This window comes from Lepidochelys olivacea (assembly GCF_965140295.1).
Source record: "Lepidochelys olivacea isolate rLepOli2 genome assembly, chromosome: 1".
Lineage (NCBI taxonomy): Eukaryota > Metazoa > Chordata > Testudines > Cheloniidae > Lepidochelys > Lepidochelys olivacea.
The window spans coordinates 99,962,141-99,985,795 of record NC_140411.1 but is presented as its reverse complement, the minus strand read 5'-3'; the positions used below and the strand labels follow the sequence as shown (position 1 = coordinate 99,985,795).

The window sequence follows — 23,655 nt, the reverse complement described above, 5'->3', positions numbered from 1 at the left end:
TCATGCAGCCCATACTACTTTAACTTGCTGGCAAGAATACTGTGGGAGACCGTGTCAAAAGCTTTGCTAAAGTCAAGGAATGACACGTCCACTGCTTTCCCCTCATCCACAGAGCCAGTTATCTCGTCATAGAGGGTAATTAGATTAGTCAGGCATCACTTGCCCTTGGTGAATCCATGCTGACTGTTCCTGATCACTTTCCTCTCCTCTAAGTGCTTCAGAATTGATTCCTTGAGGACCTGCTCCATGATTTTTCCAGGGACTGAGGTGAGGCTGACTGGCCTCTAGTTCCCAGGATCCTCCTCCTTCCCTATTTTAAAGATGGGCACTACATTAGCCTTTTTCCAGTTGTCCGGAACTTCCCCCAATGGCCATGAGTTTTCAAAGATAATGGCCAGTGGCTCTGCAATCACATCCGCCAACTCCTTTAGCACTCTCGGATGCAGCGCATCCGGCCCCATGGACTTGTGCTCGTCCAGCTTTTCTAAATAGTCCTGAACCATTTCCTTCTCCACAGAGGGCTGGTCACCTCCTCCCCATGCTGTGCTGCCCAGTGCAGCAGTCTGGGAGCTGACCTTGTTCGTGAAGACAGAGGCAAAAAGAGCATTGAGTATGTCAAGGTTCCTTCCCCACTCTGAACGCTAGGATACAGATGTGGGGACCTGCATGAAAAACCTCCTAAGCTTATGTCAAAACTTCCCCAAGGTACAAAATATTCCATCCTTTGTCCTTGGATTGGCCGCTACCACCACCAAACAAATACTGGTTACTAGGGAAGAGCTGTTTGGAAACATCTTTCCCCCCCAAAATACTTCCCAAAACCTTGCACCCCACTTCCTGGACAAGGTTTGGTAAAAAGCCACACCAATTTGCCTAGGTGACTACAGACCCAAACCCTTGGATCTGAGAACAATGAAAAAGCATTCAGTTTTCTTACAAGAAGACTTTTAATAGAAATAGAAGTAAATAGAAGTAAAGAAATCCCCTCTGTAAAATCAGGATGGTAGATACCTTACAGGGTAATTAGATTCAAAACATAGAGAACCCCTCTAGGCAAAACCTTAAGTTACAAAAAAGATAGACAGAAATAGTTATTCTATTCAGCACAATTCTTTTCTCAGCCATTTAAAGAAATCATAATCTAACACATACCTAGCTAGATTACTTACTAAAAGTTCTAAGACTCCATTCCTGGTCTATCTCCGGCAGAAACAGCATATAGATAGAGACCCTTTGTTTCTCTCCCTCCTCCCAGCTTTTGAAAGTATCTTGTCTCCTCATTGGTCATTTTGGTCAGGTGCCAGCGAGGTTACTTTTAGCTTCTTAACCCTTTACAGGTGAGAGGAGCTTTCCCCTGGCCAGGAGGAATTTCAAAGGGGTTTACCCTTCCCTTTATATTTATGACAGAGTACATTAGCTTTTTCCACATCCTCTGTCACTAGGTTGCCTCCCTCATTCAGTAAGGGGCCCACTTTCCTTGACTTTCTTCTTGTTGCTAACATACCTGAAGAAACCCTTCTTATTACTCTTAACATCTCTTGCTAGCTGCAACTCCAGGTGTGATTTGGCCTTCCTGATTTCACTCCTGCATGCCCGAGCAATATTTTTATACTCTTCCCTGGTCATTTCACATAATGCAGAATTGTTTGTGGGCTCAGGGAACCAGAATTGATTGATGTGAGGGGATCGTTCTGCAGATCTGCACAGATCAACAGTTGCGACAGACTTTCAGGATGGTCAAGGCAGCTTTCTTTGAGATTTGTGCTGAACTGACCCTGAAGCTCCAGTGACAGTACACCAACATACAATGTCCCATAACCACTGAGAAGCAGTTCATCATTGCTATTTGGAAGCTGACCATCCAAAATTGTTTCCAACCCACTGCCAACCAATTCAGTATGTGGAGATTGACTGTGGGGACCACTGTCATGCAGCTCTGTGTTGCCATATTGGTGAAAGTGAACCAAGGTACTGGTGAACTCGGTTATAAGGTTGGTAATGTTCATCAGATTATTGATGGTGTGGGATGTAGAGGGATCCTGAACACTACTGGGGCAACTGATAGGACCCATGTGCGCCTATCAGTTGCCCTCTCATCAGGCCTTGCAGTTTACAAACAGAAACGGGTATTTCTCCAGGGTGCTCCTTGGTCTGGTTGACCACTGAGGTAGATTTACAAACATAAACGCTGGGTGGTCTGGAAAGGTCCATCATACCTGGATCATTCGGAATTCACACCTGCTTACCTTCATGAATAATGGAGAGTTTGCCCCCAGGATCGCTACGGACATCAACGGTGTAGAGACTGCTCTGATCATCGTAGAAGACCCAGCTTATCCTCTGCTTCCCCAGCTAATGAAGCCATTTACAGGGTACTTGGATGAAGAAGGAAACTGTTTAACTATTTCCTCCATAGTTGCAGAATGACAGTGAAGCATGTATTTGAGCATCTCAAAACTAAATAGTGTTGCCTTATGTCTAGAACAGAATTGGCCTTGGATAATAGGTGTGTGTTATATTTTGTACAATACTGATGAGAGTCAGGGAGAAAATTTTGACAACAGGCGGGAGGCTGAGGTACAGAGACTTGCTCAGCAGTATGAGCAGCCATTAAGGTGTCCACCAGAAACCAAGCCACCAGAGCAATGCTGTGAGAATTCCTTTTTGTTCTTTCTTTGAGTCTGGGGTCTGAAAATGTGCAGCGGTTAACTGCGTTGGTGTGTGTCTTTGTATTGTGAGTACTGGAATTGCTTTATGCGCGACAGAAGTGCCAAGTTGTTGCACTCTATCTTGTCTGTGCCTTCATACTTTTGTAAGAACTGACAACCTATGAAAATGTGTTTGCGTGTACCACGCATGCACTGCAGTTTCTTTATGACTAATGGCTTTTATTGCTCAAGTTATGCCAGTACATAACAGCCAAAAGTAAACCTAGCAGGGATTGTAAAAATCTGAAAAACTGAAGCGATCTGAAATTCACCACAGCGCAGTGGAGAGGGTGGTTAGCACACAAGAACGGGGGGGGGGGGGGGGGGGGGGGCGGCGGCTCCTATACACAGGAGAGTGAATGCCTTTTCTTTACTTCTTGTCCTTCTGTGGTTGAGTGTCAGGAAGTTGCCAAGTGCACTGGATGGTTCGATTATGCTGGGCTCCAACATGGTGGTGTTACCACCCTATGGTGGGGCTAGGGAACGGTCTTAAGGAGCACAGCCAGAGGGCTACAGCAGGGAACACGTGATGATATTTCCCAGTATCCTGTATTATCCAGGGGCTGCAGAACATGGTTGGGTTCTGATAGAGGGTACTGCACTGTCTGTGCTTCAGTTTCCCATCCGTAAAACAGGGATTATAGCACTTATCTCACAGGAGTGTTGCAACGTACTCCGATACCACAGTATAGACAGATAGCCCAGAGAACCTTGTCAACTGGGCTTTAGTCATAGAAGGGAAACCAAATGTTAAATCAGAACCACCCTCAGCAGAGGCTGTGAGCTGCTACCATCCTTCAGGTTTCTTTTATAAACTTCTTTACACAAAGCAGCTGCACCCAGCTGTGGGCTACACACCAATATCAAATTTGCCAGCATGAAGGGGAGAACTAGGATTGGGGAAACCACTGATTAGTGCTGGTGTTAATCCAAGAGCAAAGAACAACATGGGGCAAAAAAGAGAGTCATACTACTTCAGTCCAGCTGCTGAGGCTGGAGTGGCAGCTGTAAGGCCCCTTAATGTTTGCAAAGCCTACCTTTAGGCTGAGGAAGTATTTCTTCCTCCTCTTCCCTACCCGTAATCCCTTTAGCAGGCCATCACAAAGCACAACTATTCTGGCTTCGTACGCATTTTGGGCATTTCACCCTATATGAACTCAAAATTTTGGAAAGAACAGTGTTTTTAGATACTTTTCTAAAGCAATTTAGTTTAATCTTCCTTACACATTCTTCATCTACAAGTCTATGAATCATGCTTGACTACTTTGTTTCAGTGCAATGCTTCAATGAAGCATCCAATCCAACTGTGACAGAGTGGCCCTGCTATGCATTTCCTCTATCTCCGTATTAAATACCATGCCCACCCGAGTGGTATGTGTGGTATTATTTGAGAGACCTCTTTCACATTACAAGAAATCTACTTCAAACACACCTCCTTTAACACACAAGTTTTTGGATGCACTATTTCAAAGGCATCCAAGGCAAGGCAAGACCAAGGCTCATTGGTGACAGTGGGAGGAGAAAGATAACCAGACAGGCTTGTATGCTATTCCAGTTTTGGATGTGTGATGTCAAGCCTGTAGTGGAGGCAGGAGAAGGTCTTTGACAGGCTAATAGCATTAGCTGTACATTTGGAAATTTGTTACAATATCAAGCCTTAGTTCTATTAAATGAATTTAAAAACAAATGCTACATAGTTGTCACTAGAGTGGTAAATTCTCGGTTTACATTAGTTTGTTCAGCAGTTAATCATAATTACACAACTAATAGCAGAAAAACATGTCATAATTAGAGGCCTCCACGGATACAAAATTTATATCCATGGATGGAGTTATCCTTGGATATAAAGTGGATATCCATGGAGCTACAGGGCTCTACCAGGAACTGCAGCAGCAAAATCAGCAACATGGTGGGCCGCCGCTCACAGGAGCCAGCGCCCAGCCCAAGTAGCTCCTCCAGCGTGGCTGTACCGCCCCCAGCCCTACCCACTAGGGTGGGCATCAGGCTCACCTGCATCTGTCCCTGGTCGCACTAGTGTGTGCAAGTGGCTCCCACACTCCCGGACAGGAGTCCCTTCCACACAGTGGTGTGAACTGGCCAGATTTAACTGAATTAACTAAAGCTCAATCCTTAATTTAACAACTATTTTTGTCTTTATCCCAGTTTAGTCAAGCCATAAAAATAATAAACTAAAAGGAAAAATATTGGTTAATATGCAAAATAGAAAAGTGTTCTCTCTAAACAAATATTCAAGTGCATAAGCTTGTATAAAAAGCAATTACATGACAGACTGTATTGTAAGACCGTTTCAAACTTCAAAGTGAAAATGTTCTCATGCTCCTTTAACCAAGTAATACGCACTGAAAGAGTCACTCCCACTACAAAACTCTTTTAAAACTGTTCTAATAGGATTTTCTCTAGCTCATTAAAATTACACTTTTACAATCTTTAAGCACAGACCCAACCATTAATTCAAAACCTACTTAGCAGCAACACCTGTCTTATAAAGGATTATAATTTAGAAACTGCAGTGTCACATCATTAAAATAGAACTATTCAGAATAAGACTATTCAGGTTCTTTTCAACATGGAGATGACATTTCTCCTTTTTTGGTAGGCAAGTATCTCTGCTCCTAAGAGTATTTCCACAGATTCCCTCACAAATATATGCAAGCCTGAGTTACCATGTCCACCCTTGGGAATTGCAAGCCCATTAGCAAGAATTTTTAATGAACCTGTAAACTCAGGGGTTTGTACTGTATGATTGGAGAATTGCTAACATAGTTCCTATTTTTCTGACTCTGCTTACATAAGAAAGGAAAAAAAAAAAAAAAGTGACCTGGGCAACTACAGGCCTGTTAGTTTGACATCTGTAGTATGCAAGGTCTTGGAAAAAATTTTGAAGGAGAAAGTAGTTAAGGACATTGAGGTCAATGGTAAATGGGACAAAATACAACATGGTTTCACAAAAGGTAGATTGTGCCAAACCAACCTGATCTCCTCCTTTGAGAAAATAACAGATTTTTTTAGACAAAGAAAATGCAGTGGATCTAATTTACCTAGATTTCAGTAAGGCGTTTGATACCATGCCACATGGGGAATTAGTTAAATTGGAAAAAATGGGGAATATGAAATATATGAAATATGAAAACTGAAAGGTGGATAAGGAAATGGTTAACAGGGAGACTACAATGGGTCCTACTGAAAGGTGAACTGTCAGGCTGGAGGGAGGTTACCAGTGGAGTTCCTCAGAGATTGGTTTTGGGACCAATCTTATTTAATCTTTTTATTACTGACCTTGGCACAAAAAGTGGGAGTGTGCTAATAAAAGTTTGCGGATGATACAAAGCTGGGAGGTATTGCCAATTTAGAGATAGACCAGGATATCATACAGGAAGATTTGGATGACCTTGTAAACTGGAGTAATAGTAATAGGATGAAATTTAATAGTGAGAAATTTAAGGTAATGCATTTAGGGATTAATAACAAGAATTTTAGTTATAAGCTGGGGAAGTATCAATTAGAAGTAACGGAGGAGAAGAAGGACCTTGGAGTATTGGTTGATCATCGGATGACTATGAGCCGCCAATGTGATATGGCTATGAAAAAAGCTAATGCGGTCTTGGGATGCATCAGGCGAGGTATTTCCAGTAGAGTTAAGGTGTCAGTACCGTTATACAAGGCACTGGTGAGACCTCACCTAGAATACCGTGTGCAGTTCTGGTCTCCCATGTTTAAGAAGGATGAATTCAAACTAGAATAGGTACAGAGAAGGGCTACTAGGATAATCCGAGGAATGGAAAACCTGTCTTATAAAAGGAGACTCAAGGAGCTTGGCTCGTTTAGCCTAACTAAAAGAAGGTTGAGGGGAGATATGATTGCTCTCTGTAAATATATCAGAGGGATAGGAATTATTTAAGCTCAGTACCAATGTGGACACAAGAACAAATGGATATAAACTGGTCATTGGGAAGTTTAGACTTGAAATTAGAAGAAGGCTGGAAGAGGCCCTGGAGGTTTTTCGCCTTCCTCTGTAGCATGGGGCACGGGTCACTTGCTGGAGGATTCTCTGCTCCTTGAAGTCTTTAAACCACGATTTGAGGACTTCAATAGCTCAGACATAGGTGAGAGGTTTTTTGCAGGAGTGGGTGGGTGAGATTCTGTGGCCTGCATTATGCAGGAAGTCAGACTAGATGATCATAATGGTCCCTTCTGACCTTAATATCTATGAATCTGGTGGCCACTTGCTGGATTGCAGAACCAGATGCTATATAGAGAAAGTACTGCATTTCAGAGGTTGCTTTTGCTTTTTATTTTTTTTTTTTTAAAGAATCAGCCCCTTTGCAATGACACTAGCTTTAGGCCACCTAAAATCTAAAAAAAAAAATTAAAAATAATGGGTTAAGAGTCATTCAAGCTGGCAGAAGTTTTGCTCTCCACCAACACCCATGAAGGAATCTGGAGGCATATCATTTGTTTTTTATGCCTTGGCAGAAAAGGAAGAGCTTCTTGTCTAAAGTAGTAGCAGCTATGCGTACACTGCAGCTCAGAGTGAGCCTCCCAGCCCAGGCAGACAGACTCATGCTAGGAGGGCTCGAGCTGGCATACGAAAAATAGCAGCGCAGACATTGTAGCTCGGGCTGGGGTTCTCAAGCCCATCTGACACCCCATATCCGAGCTTGGGTGGCTAGTCTGTCTCTCTGCCAAAGTTGTAATATCCACCCTTCTAGCATACTTGCTCAAGTCCAGCTAGCGTGAGTCTGACCACCCAGGCGGGGAGGCTCACTCCCAACTGGAGTGTAGACATATCCAGAGAGTCTTCCGTTACCTTAACTCATCACAGAACAAAGCTTAACATCCTTCAAGTTATTTAAAAAAAAAAAAAATCTCCCACATGGTTAACAAAAACGTTGCAGAGGGACAATGCTCCATTGAGATGCTTGCCCTCATAGCAGTGTAATTCAGTTCCAGCACTCTGGGAAAATGTTCCTAGAGTACAGATTTCTTTCCAGAAATCTTAAGTAGATTGACACCATCCCTGCATGAATTACTATTTATACCAAGGCAATTCAGCACATCTTTAGTCTATATACATATAATTTTTTTTTAAGGGTGAGAAAAAGAGTATTATGTCATATCCCTTTTGGCTCTATGGAAAAGTTAACCAATCCATCTTTTATCACAACATACTATATCACCAAGTAACCAGTTCTGTGAGCATGTCTTTAAGGTGCACAATTACACATTTAAAATCTTATTAGCTGATAATATTTTAACTCCAACTATTAGGACAATTGAACTGACTGAGGCCTTGTCTTCACACAGAAGTTGTACCGTTGTTAACGAAATCATTCAAAAAACTGATTTGAGGTTAACGGATGTAAATTCCTAATGAGGGCACTTTTAAATTGACGTGCATCTGACTTATGTTGTTTTAAGTCAGTCTGCATAAGCCAGGTGGACACTGATTTAAGAGTGTCCACATTGGATTTGCACGGACTTAACTGAAATGTTGTAAAGAACAATTTAGTTAAACCAGTGCAATTTGTGTGTCTACAGACAAACCCAAAGACATTTAAGACAATACAACTGCAAAAGAGCATGTGGTTCAGTATCACTTCCACAAGGATACAAAGTCCCACAGAGCTATATGGGATTCCTGGGGCCTGTTTGTTCCAGTCCTTCCACTTGCTCACTTCCCACTCACCTCCTTTGCCCCAGTCCTATCTACTCACTTCCCGCTCACCCCCCTGCACCAAAAGCTACCTGTCAGTCAATATACCCCTGTTCTGCATTTAACTCTTAATCAAACACAGCCTGTTCTATTTTCCGCACAGCTCTGCCAAACAGCATTACAAGATTCATACTCAGCGTACTGCTAGTTACCCAGAGATGCACTCCAGGGTGGTTCTTAACATTTAAGTACAGCAAGGAGCATGATTTTGTGAGAGGCACCCAAAATTTGCAATTCTTTGAGATCCTCTCAGAGAAGCTGGAGGAGGAGAGGGATCAACTGGACTGGTGTGCACTGCAGGGAGCACATCAAAACACCTTAAGACCCTCTACCGCAAGGCTAAGGGTGGCGCTCGCAGGTCCAGCAACTCGCCCTCTATCTGTCCTTATTACAAGGAGTTAGAATGGGTGTTGATCACTGCCCCAAGCACAGGGCAGAGTCCACAGCCTTGCACAACATGCTTCTGAACAGGGATGGATTAAGGGGATGAAGTCCCAGGCATGGCCTCCCTCATTTGCATGTACTGGCACTGAAGGGTCAGGCCAAGCTCTCTATATGGTTCTAAGAAGGTCTGCTTCCACATGCCAAAGTTCTGAAGCCACTGCTGGTTGTCTCAGGTCTGCATGATGATGTGATCCCACCATGCTATGCTAATTGTCTTGTACCAAAAGGATCCGTCTACACATGAGGAATCTGCAGCGATCGCAGCAAGGGACAGGTGTCTCCAGACTGCCATGAATGAGCTCCCCTCCATGTCCTGTGTCCTCCACAGTTCAGAAACCGCATCTATCATTTGGTAGAACCTCTACCCTGCTGCATTTGGTAGAACATCTATCCAGCTCAGCCACAAGTAGGGGCAGCTCTTCTACCAACACTGGATCCAGGGTGGATTTAAAAAAAAAAAAAAAAAAAAAAGGCAATGATTTAAAAAAAAAAATTGCTTTCCTTCCGCCCCCAAAAAAGCATTTTAATCAAAAAAGTCCAATCTAAAGGTATCTTAATTAAAACTACACTATTGCTCAAAGATATCTCACCATGGAATAGGGATTATAAATTCTAATTCTATAGCATGAGACAATATATTCATGTAGTGTTTAAGAAAAGTTTTGTAAATGGGTTCCAATAGTTCATGGATAAGGGTCCCAATTTTATGGGGTTCCAGGGTCTTCTGTATAGATTATTTAGGTTAATCTATCTATCTATCCAGCGGGACTCAGTGCTCATTCTAGAAGATACCAACAGAGATGCTTAGTTTTGCAGTTCTCAAACTGTGGATTTGCGTCTCCAGAGACAACATGCTTGTTAATAGCAAAAGTGTTTTTAAACAAACAAATAAATAAATAATATATAGAGGTGAGAAATAACAGACCTCAACCCTATTGTCCCTCTGCAAATTTGTGTACACAAAGTCAATCCCTTACCTCTCCTAAAAAATTCAACGAATAGAAGATTGTTGGGGGCGGAATAGATCTGGACAAGGAGAAGTCTGGGGATAAATGGGAGAAGGGAGGGACAGGCAGTAGTAACAAAACTGAAACTGTTTTGAGCAGCATATTCCAGAAGTCTTGAGGTCTTTCTGAGTGTAGCCTTCATTGATTTGAGATCTATCATACCATTCTCTCACTAGAAGGGAAAACCTATAATGGCAGCAGGCCGCAAGAGACACAGTTTGGGAATATTTTAATGAAGTTCCTCTACCTGTGGGTAGGACAGGTATGCACACAAAATGCAAACAGTACAATAAAGAAATGTAAGACCTGGTTGCCCAAATGAAACAACATCATGAGAAATGCTCCTTCTCAGGAGGAAGCTGTGCTGAAGATGATGAAAGGAACATGTCTGAACATGCAGGATGCTCAAGCAGGTTGGTAAACTTTTTTAATTCATACTTCTTTCTTAAGGACTGCCTGTCTTCCTTATGGACTAGTCTTGAATTCTCATATTTGAGCAAAAAAATATAGTTGTTACTCTATGGTACTATCACTTCAGATGCAGTTGTGGTAAAAAATAAATAGCTGAAATGGGCAGATCTTCCTTTTACAATTTCACCTTTAAAGTAGTACTGAGTGTCAGTGAACACAATGAGTAATACTAAATGAGCAGTATGGTAATAATAATTAAATAACTTCACTGACTTATTTTGTTTAGGAGAATCCATCCTCAACATACAGGACTCTGAAGACTATCCACCCTCAATATCACCATCAATTTTTACAGTTTCAGAGTTATTGACAATGATAGTGTTTCAGTCACATCATATACGTCATAGCCACAGTACGCAAAAAGAAAAAAGAGCCAGCAGATTACAAAAAGAGGTAACTGATGAAAAAATTGCCCTGTTTGTTTATGCAAATATCTCTCCTTTCTATATGACTGAGAACCCACACTTCATTAACATGGGTCAGTCATTAAGACCAGGATACAGCGCACCCAACAGAGCAGATATCGCAGGCAAATTGCTGGATAAAGTGTATGAAAGAGAAATTGAGCAGTGTGCAAAAGGCCTAGAGGGTAAAAGACTTCAGTGTTCCATAAATAAAGGCTAATGTTATCGAAATTGAAAAATACTTCCATAACAACTACTTTGCAGCAGCTGTTCTGAAAAAAGTGGGAGGAACCAAGCTAACTCTTCCCACAAGACGTGCGATGGAACTCAGTATTGGACTGTTTTGAGCACTATATCAAGAACTGCCCTAATCTGATAACAGTTTGTGAACAAAATAGTGAAAAAATAGATGGCACTGTCACAGCCAAAGTTCTCAACAGTGGGCTTAAGAGAAATGTTGAACACATGCCGGGTACCCTGAAGCTTATTTCTGTAGCCCTGAACAAAATGCAGGGAAATAGCTGTTTTATTGCTGACGCTGTTGAAATTTGGAAGGAACTGAGTGAGCTCTTAAAAAGAGAAATATGCAATGACAGAGTTAAATTATAAGCATTAAAAAAAACAAATGGGACAAGCACTATCTTCAGGTCATTTTCTTGAAAATATTCTCACTACTTGGTACCAGGGTCAAACCTTAACTGCTGAAGAAGAGGAATTGGCTATGACCTGGACATCCAGCAATCATCCCTCCATAATGCCAACTATAATAAACTTCACAGCTAAGGGTGAAACACTGAAGAAATATTTGTTTGCTGATGATGTTTTAAAGAAAGTCACACCAGTGAACTGGTGGGAGTCACTTAAACACTTGGATTCAGAGACTGTTGAAGTGATAATCTCACTTTTAACTGCAGTAGCTTCTTCTGCCCATGTAGAAAGAATATTTTCTTCCTTTGGACTAATTCTTTCCAAATTGAGAAATGATTTGGGATCTGAAAAAGCAGGAAAGCTTGTTTTTCTTTTCCAGATTATGAACAAACAGGAAAATGAAGGTGAAGGCGACTGAGTTAGCTGCAGAAGCCCAATATTTTAAGTTTCTCCTGTTGACCTTGCTGGCATCGTCAATTTACTATGTTTTTATTAAAAATATATTTCATTTAACTATTTTAGTTAAAACCAAATTTAACATAAACAAACCTGATTTTTAAAAACTTGAATGTTTTTAACTAAATTCAAAAATGCATATGCTTGTTTTGTTAAAATATTACATGTTTGCTGTTGAAGAAAAAAAATCCACAATACAGAACAGTGTTGTTTTAGTTAAATAAAACAAATTAAATGTCTGTCTGGTGATGTTCTCCTCCTAATACAGCACGGCAAGGAAATCCTCCAAATATTAATGATTAACTTGTTGAATTGGAGATATTTATGAAGTCATTGGGAGGTGAACTATCTGCTTCCATTACCTTTGGTAAATGAAATAACCAAACAACCATTCATTTTCTGATAGAGCTGTAAAACTAATCCGAAAAGTTTTCAAAATAAATCACTTTAAAAATGTATAGTGTGTACCGTCTAAAAATGAAACCTACAGCTATCTCTGAGTTGTGAAGAATATGTATTAAGGTTATAAAAACCAACAAGAATGCACTTCTATGTAGAAATTCTTGATTAAATCAAGTCTTCCTGACTCGGGATTTAAATCATGATTTAAATTAAATCCACCCTGACTGGATCCATGACATAGCCTCAGCTGGAACAGACAGAAGTGAGAAGCGTGTAGAGGTGGAAGTGCTTCAACTAAATAAGTTGGTGGGCTGAAATCACTTCTGCACACAGGCCCAGGAAGGACAATGTATCACACAAACTGATTCCTAGAGTGGCTCCAAATAGTGAGACGTTAAGAAAACTGGAATACGTTTCCAGAAACCATAGCATCAAACCCACATAACTGCAGCGTCTGTATGAACATTGCTATAGGGCAAGGGTTGTGTGAGGCTGTGGACACTCAGAGGCAGGCTTGGCTAGAATGTGCCCACATACATGCAAGCCAGAACATGGGCACACACTGCAGTATAGGAACATATATATAAAAGGTGAGAGCTGCATTTTAACACTTTCTCTGTAAATGCTTTTGAATCATGAAAGTGATATTTCACCTACTGTTAGAATTTATCTATCTAATCCCTCTCAACAAAAGGAACATTTCTTAGCCAGTGCACTCACTAGCTCTTTCTCGCTAACCTAGTTTATTTTCTTGAAAATCTATTGGGGTGTGTCACTTTCAATCTTTGTTTCATTGAAAACTGCTGTGCTTTTACCTCACTGCTGACTCTCGGAAGCACTGGTCTAGCAGCTTAGCCTTGTCCAAACAAGTAAATTTCTTCAGACAACAATCCAGCTCCTTCTGAAATTAAGTGGATTATTTGCGTAATGTAAACATCACACAGTTAATTATGTTTCCAAGTTTGCCCACCCATTTTTGTGGGGGAAAAATCTCAGTGCAATAGTATAATCTAAGCATTCTTAACATTTTTGTTATCTCCTACTCAATGGCAAAAAGATAGCATTTGCTTCTTTTTGCCCACTAACACAGAATCCATCAAGGGCCATTGGAAGCTGTGTCCACACAAAGTCCAATATTTCTTGCATACTCAAAGTTTCCAATCATTCAGCACATGTGTAAGTGTTTGCAGGGTCAGGACATAAAACCCTAACCCTCATAAACAGGACTGAGTTTATGGGCTTGTGTACATGGGGAAATTCACCACCACAACTATACCAGTATAATTATATCACTATAATCTCTGTGTGTACACACTTATTCCAGTGTCTTTTTTGGTTTAGCTTATGTCACTTTCAACATTCAATTTAATGACATCCGATTTTTTTTTTAAAACTTCCTATTGTTACAAGTCTATACTTAAGTTTACTAAAACTAAAAAGGTTGAAATACTTAACTGAAAAATGAAAAAGGAATCATAAAACTGCAGAAGTTGGCATGGAGGCTAATGGTCAGTACATTAGAACCCAAAATGACTTTTAGCTAGCAATTTTTTTTAAAAATGCCTTTGTTTAAAGTTGGTGTGCCACCTTCTTAACCACAGCTCAAGTCCCCATTTAAAGTTGCGTGATTGGGGAAGTATTTCCATCAGCAGCTGCAGACCTGCATTAGTTTTAATTTCTATGAAGCACTGTAGTATTAAGACATCTTGCTCATACAACTATCCCACAGTGCACCAATTACAAATGTGAAAGAGTTACAATAATAAAAGATGTAAGAGTAGACGGCAACAGAAAAAAAAGGAGAGGCATGTGTGGATCTACTGGTAGCAGTGCTGACTGAAGTCAACTAAGGTTGTTCAAGCTAGATTCTATTCTGCTTCAGCTATCTACAAATTGTACATTTAGGTCTGATTGCAGAATCTCTGTTACTGGTTATGATGTAAGCTGCAAAAGTGGCAATTTTAAATTTTCCAATCCCAACTGAATTTGGGATCTGACAGAAAGATCAGTTTTTGACTGATTTGCTCAGCAAATCTGATAGGAATTTAATAAATGTGAAAGCCCATAACAGCTAATTATTTAAATAAATAAAAAAATCTTTAAGTGGGGAAACAGTGAATGGCATAATACAGATAAAGTTTAACTGACTTTCAATCAGGCTTGTGCTCTTAAATCATTTTGGCCCATGTGAAAATTCCACCTCCATCTTTAAATTTCCCTACTACATCAAATGAAATGAAGAGAAAAAAATCTTCTATGGTAAGTTATAAAACACTTGTACAGGGAATTATTACCCAGGAACTCAGAAATCTTCCTTGAAATGAGAATTTTGATCTCCCCCCACCCATTATAATATTTACTTCTACCTTAGAAACTCAAATGGCAGCTTGCATGGATAATGTAATGAGCATACTTACATGATTAAATGTTGTTGCTCTAAGCCCTGACTACATTAAGAAAGATGGAAACACAGTTGTGGCCATACTATATTACATTACAAGGGGTTTTCTTCCATATATATGGAGAAAACAAGTGTCTGTGTTGGAGAACCATGATTTAACCTTGGTTGGTACTTAGGCTTAAACATGGTTCTTTGACAGTTACTTCTGTCTACACAGGCAGGAATAAACCCAGCTACAGGTACGTCCTCACCCACATCTGAAGCAATGGGGATTTTACCCATGACAGCTTATGCTCAAATAAATCTGTTAGCCTTTAAGGTGCCACCGGACTCCTTGTTGCTCTCATCGACATGGACGTCTCAAAAATTTCGGTTAGTTGTACTGCCATTAGTGCAGCTCAACTAGTGGTAGCATTGAAGTACGCTGGTCACTTATATTTCAGTCAGTGTCACCCAACCATTCTCAGATCATAACTCAATGATACAGTGGTTAAAAACAGATGGCCCATATACCATAATTCACCAACCACTGCTATTATGACAGAAGTTACAACGGTAGCAATACAGGCAGGGAAAATGTCAGAGAAATCAGAGTGTAGATGAGGCCTAAGCATCACAGTGTTCCTTAAATACAGAGTTTTTGTACTAAGGAAGGGGTTTGGGCGCTGGTACCTTGAAGTGGTGTGGGAGGATAAGTAAAATCTATGCAGTCATCTGTTGAGGTATATTTCGTATTCAGTTAAATATGTATGTAGTGCACACACGCTGTAGGATTCCTCTTGGCCAAATAATTGATTAGTAAAGTACTTTTAAGAAAGGATTTTGTGGGCGACATCCAAATACCAGCTACCTCCCTCACAGCCACCGGGTTATACTAAGGGCAGTCCCGCGCCTGCACTGGGATTAGGAGCCTGGCACATTTCAGACAGGCAAATCGCTAACTTGTCTGTGCCACAAAGTCCCCAGGAGAATCAGCATCTCCTGCCGGCCCCGCTCCCATCCTCCGCCCTCGGGACCAAGCCAAGCTTCAGCCCACGGCCAGGGCAAGCGGCTGGGTTTGGAGGCCCCGCTACCGCAGATGAGTTTCCAGGAGACCGGGAAGAGCGGCGAGAAACCGCCCGCCCGGCAATTTCTTTTAACACCCCCGTCCCACCAGGCCGCGGGCAGCCGCAGGGGGCGAGAGGCGGTGGGCGCAGCCCGGCCGGGCAGGGGCGGCCCCAGCCTGCGGGCGGAGGGCTGGGTGGGGCGGGGAAGCCGGGCTGGCGGCGGCGGCGGCGGCGGCTGCAGGGCGGGGCGGGGCGGCGAGCCGGGCCGGGCGGGGGCACGGGGCAGGGCGGCTCCCAGGCGGGGGTGTTGGGGGGGGGGGTGTCACCTCTTGACGCGGATGATCTGGTCGCGCATGGGGCGGATGTCCTGGAAGCTCTGCTGGTTGACCAGGCTGTAGACCAGGATGAAGCCCTGCCCGTTCTTGATGTAGAGGTCCCGCATGGAGGCGAACTGCTCGGTGCCGGCCGTGTCCAGGATCTCCAGCACCGAGGGCGACGCGTCCACCTCGATCTCCTTGCGGTAGAAATCCTCGATGGTGGGGTCGTACTTCTCGATGAAGGTGCCGGTGACGAACTGCACCGTGAGCGCCGACTTCCCCACCCCGCCCGAGCCCAGCACCACCACCTTGTACTCGCGCATCCTCCCGCCCGGCGCCCGCCCGCCGCCGCCGCCGCCGCCAGCGCGAGCCGCTCGCCCCGCCCGCGCTCACCCCCCCGCCATGGGCGCGCCCCCGCTCTGCCCCCGCCCCGCGCTCGCCCGGGCGGCGGACGCTCCTGCCGCGACAGCTCCTCCTGGGCGGCGCTGCCGGTGGCGGGGCCGCGCGCTCAGAGGCGGCGGCGGCGGCGCAGCGAGGCGGAGACCCCGCCCCTTATTCCTCTGTCGCCAAGGCAACAACCCGCCAGCCAGCCAGCGCGAGCCAAGCCGCCACGTGACCAGGAGCAAAGTTGCCCCGCCAATCGCAGGGCAAGAGCGCGTCCCACATGCGGCTGCCGCCACCAGCTTCCTCCTCTTCCGCTGTAGCTTAGGAAACAGCGACCCGCCTCCAACCCTCCTTCGGACATGAGCTTCCCCAGCGGCCAACCGGAGGCCACGCGTTTGTCACGCGCACGGCTGAGTGAGCCAATCGGGGAAGGGCAGCAGAGGGTCGCTGGCACGAAGCGCGGCGGCGGTGGTCGCGACGGGAGCTGCTCACGCTGCGCGCGGGCGGCGGCGGCTGCTCCTTGGCGCGGCACGCGCAGCTCAGCGCGCGAGGCGGGTTTGCCGGTGTCGTGGGGGGGCGCGGCGCGCGGCTGCTGCAGGTGTAGCAGCCCTATGGGGCTCCAGCCTCCCGCTGCTGCCTGCGCCTGAGCCGGGCTCTGCGGGCGGCCCTAGCAGCCAGGGGCTGGCTTGCGAAGGCGTGGGACGATAGCCAGGCAGAGGCAGTGCCCGCCCCGCCGCTGTGCAGCGGTTCTCCGAAGAAGTGAGCGGTGGCTCAGGAAAGCTCATGCTCAAATAAATGTGTTGTCTCTAAGGTGCCCCAAGTCCTCCTGGTCTGTTTGCGGAGACAGACTAACACGGCGGCGACTCTGGAATCTGTGCTCGCTGTTACCTAACAAGCGGCTGCCAGCAACAATCCTGGCCTGGCTCTTGTAGGCTTGTGCCTGAGCGGCCGCCTGTGCTGCAGTGGGCCTACTCAGCTGTGTAAGTGTTTGCAGGCTTGGGGGTCATGGGTGTAAAGCGCGTTTCTTTGCCTTTGTTTCTAATGACAGTTTAGGGCTAAATCCCACTTGGCCCTTGAGCTAAATCCAGATGTGCACATTGGGAGGAAGAGAGAGAACCAGAGAAGAACGAATGCAGGCGATACGTGGAAAGGAAGAAGACTTGCCTTGAACATTCTGGCAAGATTCTCACTCCTGGGTTTTGTTTGCTCTTACATAAGACAAGTAGAACTCCCCAATCTCTAAAATTGTTGATCTGCAAGGTCAGCAGTACTGGTTGGAGGTGGTAAGCAAGCAGTGCTTAATTTGTGCTGGCACCTCCAGGCTTGGTAGTTTGTAGCCCTAGCAGCTCTGGGCTACTGCATCAGTTATGAATGTAAACAAATTTCTTGAGCCCCAGCACCTCTTTCATTACGAATTTAAGCAGTGTGCACAAGCCTCCCCCTCCACTTGTGATTTAGGAGTTTAAGCACTGACCTGAGGAGTCTTCTGGTTAGTGCCTTTTTGACCGAAGTCAGCAAATGCACTCACTTTAGGTGCAGCTCTGCTTTTCATCCTGTCTAGCTTTTAGTCAGCTTTGAGTATCCTTTTGTCTCTCTACTTTTCAGACATCCAATTTTGTTTCCTCATTAATTTTATTTTTAGGCCTTGTGGTTGATGCTAAGCAGGGAGTCTTTGGTCTCTGGAGACCTTGGAGAACCCTTGCCTTGTGTTCTTGTACTTCCAATGTCTACACATCTGGTGCTTCATCTCAATGTTTTGCTTTAGCACTTCGATTCCTTTTTTCTCACACCTTCTTTCTTCTGTGGCTTCAGTTTTGAACTTTGAAGCTTTTTGCTTCAAGGATCTCGTTTTGTGTTTTAGGAGGTTGTCATACTGCAATCTCTCAATCAGGAGGAAGACTGCTCATTTGCATCTAATGATGTTCATGTGGCAAAAGGATATCTAACTGATGATCTCTAGCTAATGAGAATGTTCAGTGCATCTTCTGCCTGGGAATTGGACATGAGCAGATGTCTGAGTGCTCAGGTTATGGCTTCCAGTCAGATCAGTATTGACTAGTGTAACATTTTCAGTGATGCTGATTTTTTTGTTTCTGTTGGTCTCTTCAGACCAGAAACATATTGTTTGGCCATCCTTTACACTTAGCGAGCTCTCCGCTTGTTGCTCCACAATGATACATTGTCTCAAAATGGACTAAACTACCCTGCTTCAAAGGGACAAATCTTTCAGAGCTAGCGGAGTCATCTGTCTCAAGCAAGGTAGCAGAGAACCTCTGAATGGTATCTCAACAGAATTTGGCACAGGATGTATAAGCCACACTTTGGCATATGGTTTAAGTATTCTTTGAGGGGCAGTGGCACTTCTACAAGTGTCGGCACTTGTAGTGCTAAAACTGTACTTAACAATTTTGGGTGTCATTTCCCGACTGATTCTTGAATGGTGTAGACAAGTCTGGCTAGTATTTTGAGTGTGGCTCCAAACAGCCTTGGTGCCTTTATGCTAGCAGTGACTGAATGAGGCATTGATGCCAATGGCATGTTGAGCTGGAGCTCCAACGTACTAACAGAGATCAGATATCAGAGCACCACGGGGTTTGCACTGCAATATGGAGGCATAAAAAGACTGCACTTTAATGGCCTCATTTTCAAAAGTGCTGAGCCCCCCACCAGGAAGTGTTAGGAAAGTAGTAGCGCTGAAAACCTTTTCTATTTGGCCCCCCCAAAAAATCCACTGTGAGTACAAATGGAAGGAGGACGTGTAATATAGCATACTCTAGAAGAGAGGGAAACAAAGACAGTAGTTACAACTTGTTGCTAGCCATGTAGTGTTCAGAGTTATTTGCATAATGTCTTCTCAGCAAGAACAGGTATTCTCGTTGGTGTTCTGCAGGTGGGGAATGAAGAGTATACCTGTTCTTTGGTCTTCACCCTCTCCTTACCCTAGCTGGACTCTGTTCTCTCTCCCTTTATAGAAATAAATAAATATAGAGCGTCTTGGGCTCTGTGCCAGTTCTACCAGACTCAGCTGCTCATGCATATTACCTGCACCCTTTTTATTCAGGGAGTAGTTGGCAACCAGCAGCAAGGGAAATTTGGGTCAATTTGAGGGGGGAGAGACTTTTCCTGGCAGAGAGGAAGCGGCACCAGTAGGACTTTTGGCAAAAATCTCAGCCACCCATCCATAAAGGCAGAAAGGCTCCCTCTTCCCCAGCACAGTATCCCTATTGGCCCCTCCAACTTGTTGGAAGATATCTAATCCCCAGGTGCCATCTTGTTGGGATTTGGCTAGTTTCCAAAGGGCTAAAAACATTTGTGAGGACTTTAAAACTGCCCCATATAAGTCTGTCTCACAATTTATTTTTCTTTTTTATGGTTTATGTTTGTAGTGTCACACTTCAAGCCAGAAGAGCACAAGATAGTTGTTTTTATGAACGCATTAGGGCATGATTCTACTTTGTTTTATACTACTAAAGGCTACAATGAGTTCTAGGTGCGTAGACCCTTGTGTGACGGGTTCGGTCACAGAGTTCCCATTGCGACTGTCACCTGATGTGCTGAAATTACCTCTGAGCCCGTTTTCCTTGCCAGCTTGGGACTCCAGAACCCTGCCTTGTTGAGCCAGACACGCTAGCCTGCTGCAACACAGACCCAGGGTCTGGGCCGTGCCCCCAAAGCTGTAAACTTTAACTAAAAACAGCTCAGCGGGTTACTTGTCACCAGCACCCAGATACCCAGCTCCCAATGGGATCCAAACCCCAAATAAATACGTTTTACTCTGTATAAAGCGTATGCAGGGTAAATTCATAAATTGTTCGCCCTCTGTAACACTGATAAAGATATGCACAGCTGTTTGCTCCCCAGATATTAATCACTTACTCTGGGTTTATTAATAAAAGTGATTTTATTAAGTATAAAAAGTAGGATTTAAGTGGTTTCAAGTAATAACAGACAGAAAAAAGTAAGTCACCAAGCAGAATAGAGCAAAACACGCAAGTCTAAGCCTAATACATTAAGAAACTGCCTACAGGTAATATCTCACCCTAAGAGATGTTCCAGTAAGCTTCTTTCACAGACTAGACTCCTTCCTAGTCTGGGCCCAATCCTTTCCGCAGTACAGTCTTTGTTAGATCCAGCAGACATCTCAGCTGGTAAGCAGGGGTTTTCTCATGACTGGCAGCCCCTTTTGTTCTGCTCCACCCCCTTTTATAGCTTTGGCACAAGGCGGGAATCTTTTGCCTGTGCTTGTCCCCACCCCTGCCTCATCAATGGAAAAGTACAAGAATTAAGATGGATTCCAGCATCATGTGACATGGTCACATGTCACTGTAAGACCCCCCTAGTCTGCATTCTTCTTGGGTTGGCCCACACATACAGGAAGGTTTGCAGGTAAATAAACCATTTACAACCAATTGTCTGGGTCAATGGGAGCCATCAAGATTCTAAATCACCATTAATGGCCCACACTTTGCATAATTAAAATAGGACCTCAGAGTTATACTTCGTATTTATAGCTTCAGATACAAGAATGATACTGTAATGTTGCACTCCATATGCTTTAGGAAAATATGCTTATAAATGTGAATATGATGTAACTGAAATATGCTTTATGCAAAAGGTCTCTTGTAAGGTATTCGCAAAAAGAAAAGGAGTACTTGTGGTACCTTAAAGACTAACCAATTTATTTGAGCATAAGTTTTCATGAGCTACAGCTCACTTCATCGGATGCATGCTGTGGAAAGTATAGAAGATCTTTTTATATACACACAAAGCATGAAAAAATACCTCCTCCCACCCCACTCTCCTGCTGGTAATAGCTTATCTAAAGTGATCACTCTCCTTACAATGTGTATGATAATCAAGCTGGGCCATTTCCAGCACAAATCCAGGTTTTCTCATGCCCTCCCCCGCCCCCGAAACCCACTCTCCTGCTGGTAATAGCTTATCTAAAGTGACCACTCTCCTTACAATGTGTATGATAATCAAGGTGGGCCATTTCCAGCACAAATCCAGGGTTTAACAAGAATGTCGGGGGGGGGGGAGGAAAAAACAAGGGGAAATAGGTTACCTTGCATAATGACTTAGGCTTGAATAGAGAGTAGGAATGGCTAAGTTAATTGTATCCAATTTGCAAATGAATTCCAATTCAACAGTTTCTCGCTGGAGTCTGGATTTGAAGTTTTTTTGTTGTAATATAGCAACTTTCATGTCTGTAATCGCGTGACCAGAGAGATTGAAGTGACGCGATTACAGACATGAAATTTGCTATATTACAACAAAAAAACTTCAAATCCAGACTCCAGCGAGAAACTGTTGAATTGGAATTCATTTGCAAATTGGATACAATTAACTTAAGCTTGAATAGAGACTGGGAATGGCTAAGTCATTATTCAAGGTAACCTATTTCCCCTTGTTTTTTCCTACTCCCTTCCCCCCCCCCCGCCCAGACGTTCTTGTTAAACCCTGGATTTGTGCTGGAAATGGCCCACCTTGATTATCATACACATTGTAAGGAGAGTGATCACTTTAGATAAGCTATTACCACCAGGAGAGTGGGTTTGTGGGGGAGGGGGATGAGAAAACCTGGATTTGTGCTGGAAATGGCCCAACTTGATTATCGTACACATTGTAAGGGGAGTGATCACTTTAGATAAGCTATTACCAGCAGGAGAGTGGGGTGGGAGGAGGTATTTTTTCATGCTTTGTGTGTATATAAAAAGATCTTCTACACTTTCCACAGCATGCATCCGATGAAGTGAGCTGTAGCTCACGAAAGCTTATGCTCAAATAAATTGGTTAGTCTCTAAGGTGCCACAAGTACTCCTTTTTGCGAATACAGACTAACACGGCTGTTACTCTGAAACTTGTAAGGTATTACAAATCTTATAATCTATTGAGTGTGTTCATCCTATTTGTTTGCATGTATTATTTCTATGTCTGGGTGCTGGAGATAGGAAACCTGCTGAGCTGTTTTTAGTTAAAGTCTGCAGCTTTGTGGTTGTGGACCAGACCTGAGTCTGTGTTGCAGCAGGCTAGCATGTCTGGCTCAACAAGGCAGGGTTCTGGAGTCCCAAACAGGCAGGGAAAATGGGCTCAGAGGTAATCTTAGCATATCAGGTGACAGTCCCAAAGGGGCCTCTGTGACCCAACCTGTCACAGATACATGCCTACAAATAGGAGGAATATATTCAGTAGGTTATAACCTTTGTAATGATACCTTACAAGAGACCTTTTGCATAAAGCATATTCCAGTTACATCATATTCACTCTCATAAGCATATTTCATTAGATAAAAAAAAATGATTAATCCATAGGATAAGGTGCTGGCTGCCGGAAGAAAAGATGCCTGGTTTTTTTCCCTCTCACACACACACTTTTTAAAAGGAAGAGCACAAGACAGTTGTTTTATGAACGCATTAGGGCACGATTCTACTTTGTTTTATGCTGCCTAAGGCTACTATGAGTTCCGGGTGAGTAGACCCTCGCATCTATGCAGAGCCCCTTCAAAGTAAACGGGGCTTCATGCATGCAGATGAGTCCAGCCACCCTGACTTTATGGCAGAATCATGGTCCGAATTTGCAATGAAGGAATGTAATTGTTAGCACTTGCACAGGAAGATGTCAAAGGACTTTTTAAACAGTAATGAATTAAGCCTCATAACATCCTTTGCAATCGATAAGTATGCCCATTTTACTGTCGGGTAAATTGAGCCACAGAAAGGTTAAGGCCCAGATCCACAAAAGGACTTGGATGTTGAGTGTCACAGTGTCCAGAAAAATCACAGGAATAACCCTGCAATCCAAAAAGCCTGAGTTAGGCATCTAGACTCCTATATAATGAATGGGGAGAGAGGCACCTGGGAATGTGATCTGCAAAGCTAGCACAATAGACTGTGAGCCACCTAAATTTAGAGCATGGAAGATGCTGAGCAGAAAGGTGTATGCTAAACCCCACACTCTCGCAGAGATAGGTGCCTAAGTCTGGGGTGCAGGGAGGTTCCCATTTCTATTTGCAATTCACAAAGCAAGGGAAAGTATATTCAAAGCTGCCTGAATTGCATGCCAGGTTTCATGCTGGTAGGGATTCTCAAAAACCACCTACTGGATCAGGCCCCTCAGGTGAGTTCACATTAAACACATGAAGCGGGGGAGAAGGATGTTCTCCCTTATAACCGTTAGCCTAGTGGGTACGGTACTCACCCAGGATATGGAAGACTCTCAGTTTAAGTTCTCCCT

General features: G+C 43.7%; 1 protein-coding gene across 1 annotated transcript in view; it reads right to left on the bottom strand.

Moving 5' to 3' along the window:
- Nucleotides 1-16,361, bottom strand: part of RAP2A (RAP2A, member of RAS oncogene family) — a gene marked incomplete at its 5' end in the record, with an annotated part of 35,038 nt that extends 18,677 nt beyond the window's left edge. The window contains one exon of the mRNA XM_084624649.1: nucleotides 16,048-16,361. Within this exon, the coding sequence (XP_084480775.1) occupies nucleotides 16,048-16,361 (314 nt within the window). The remainder of the gene's footprint in view (nucleotides 1-16,047) is intronic.
- Nucleotides 16,362-23,655: the final 7,294 nt, after the last annotated feature.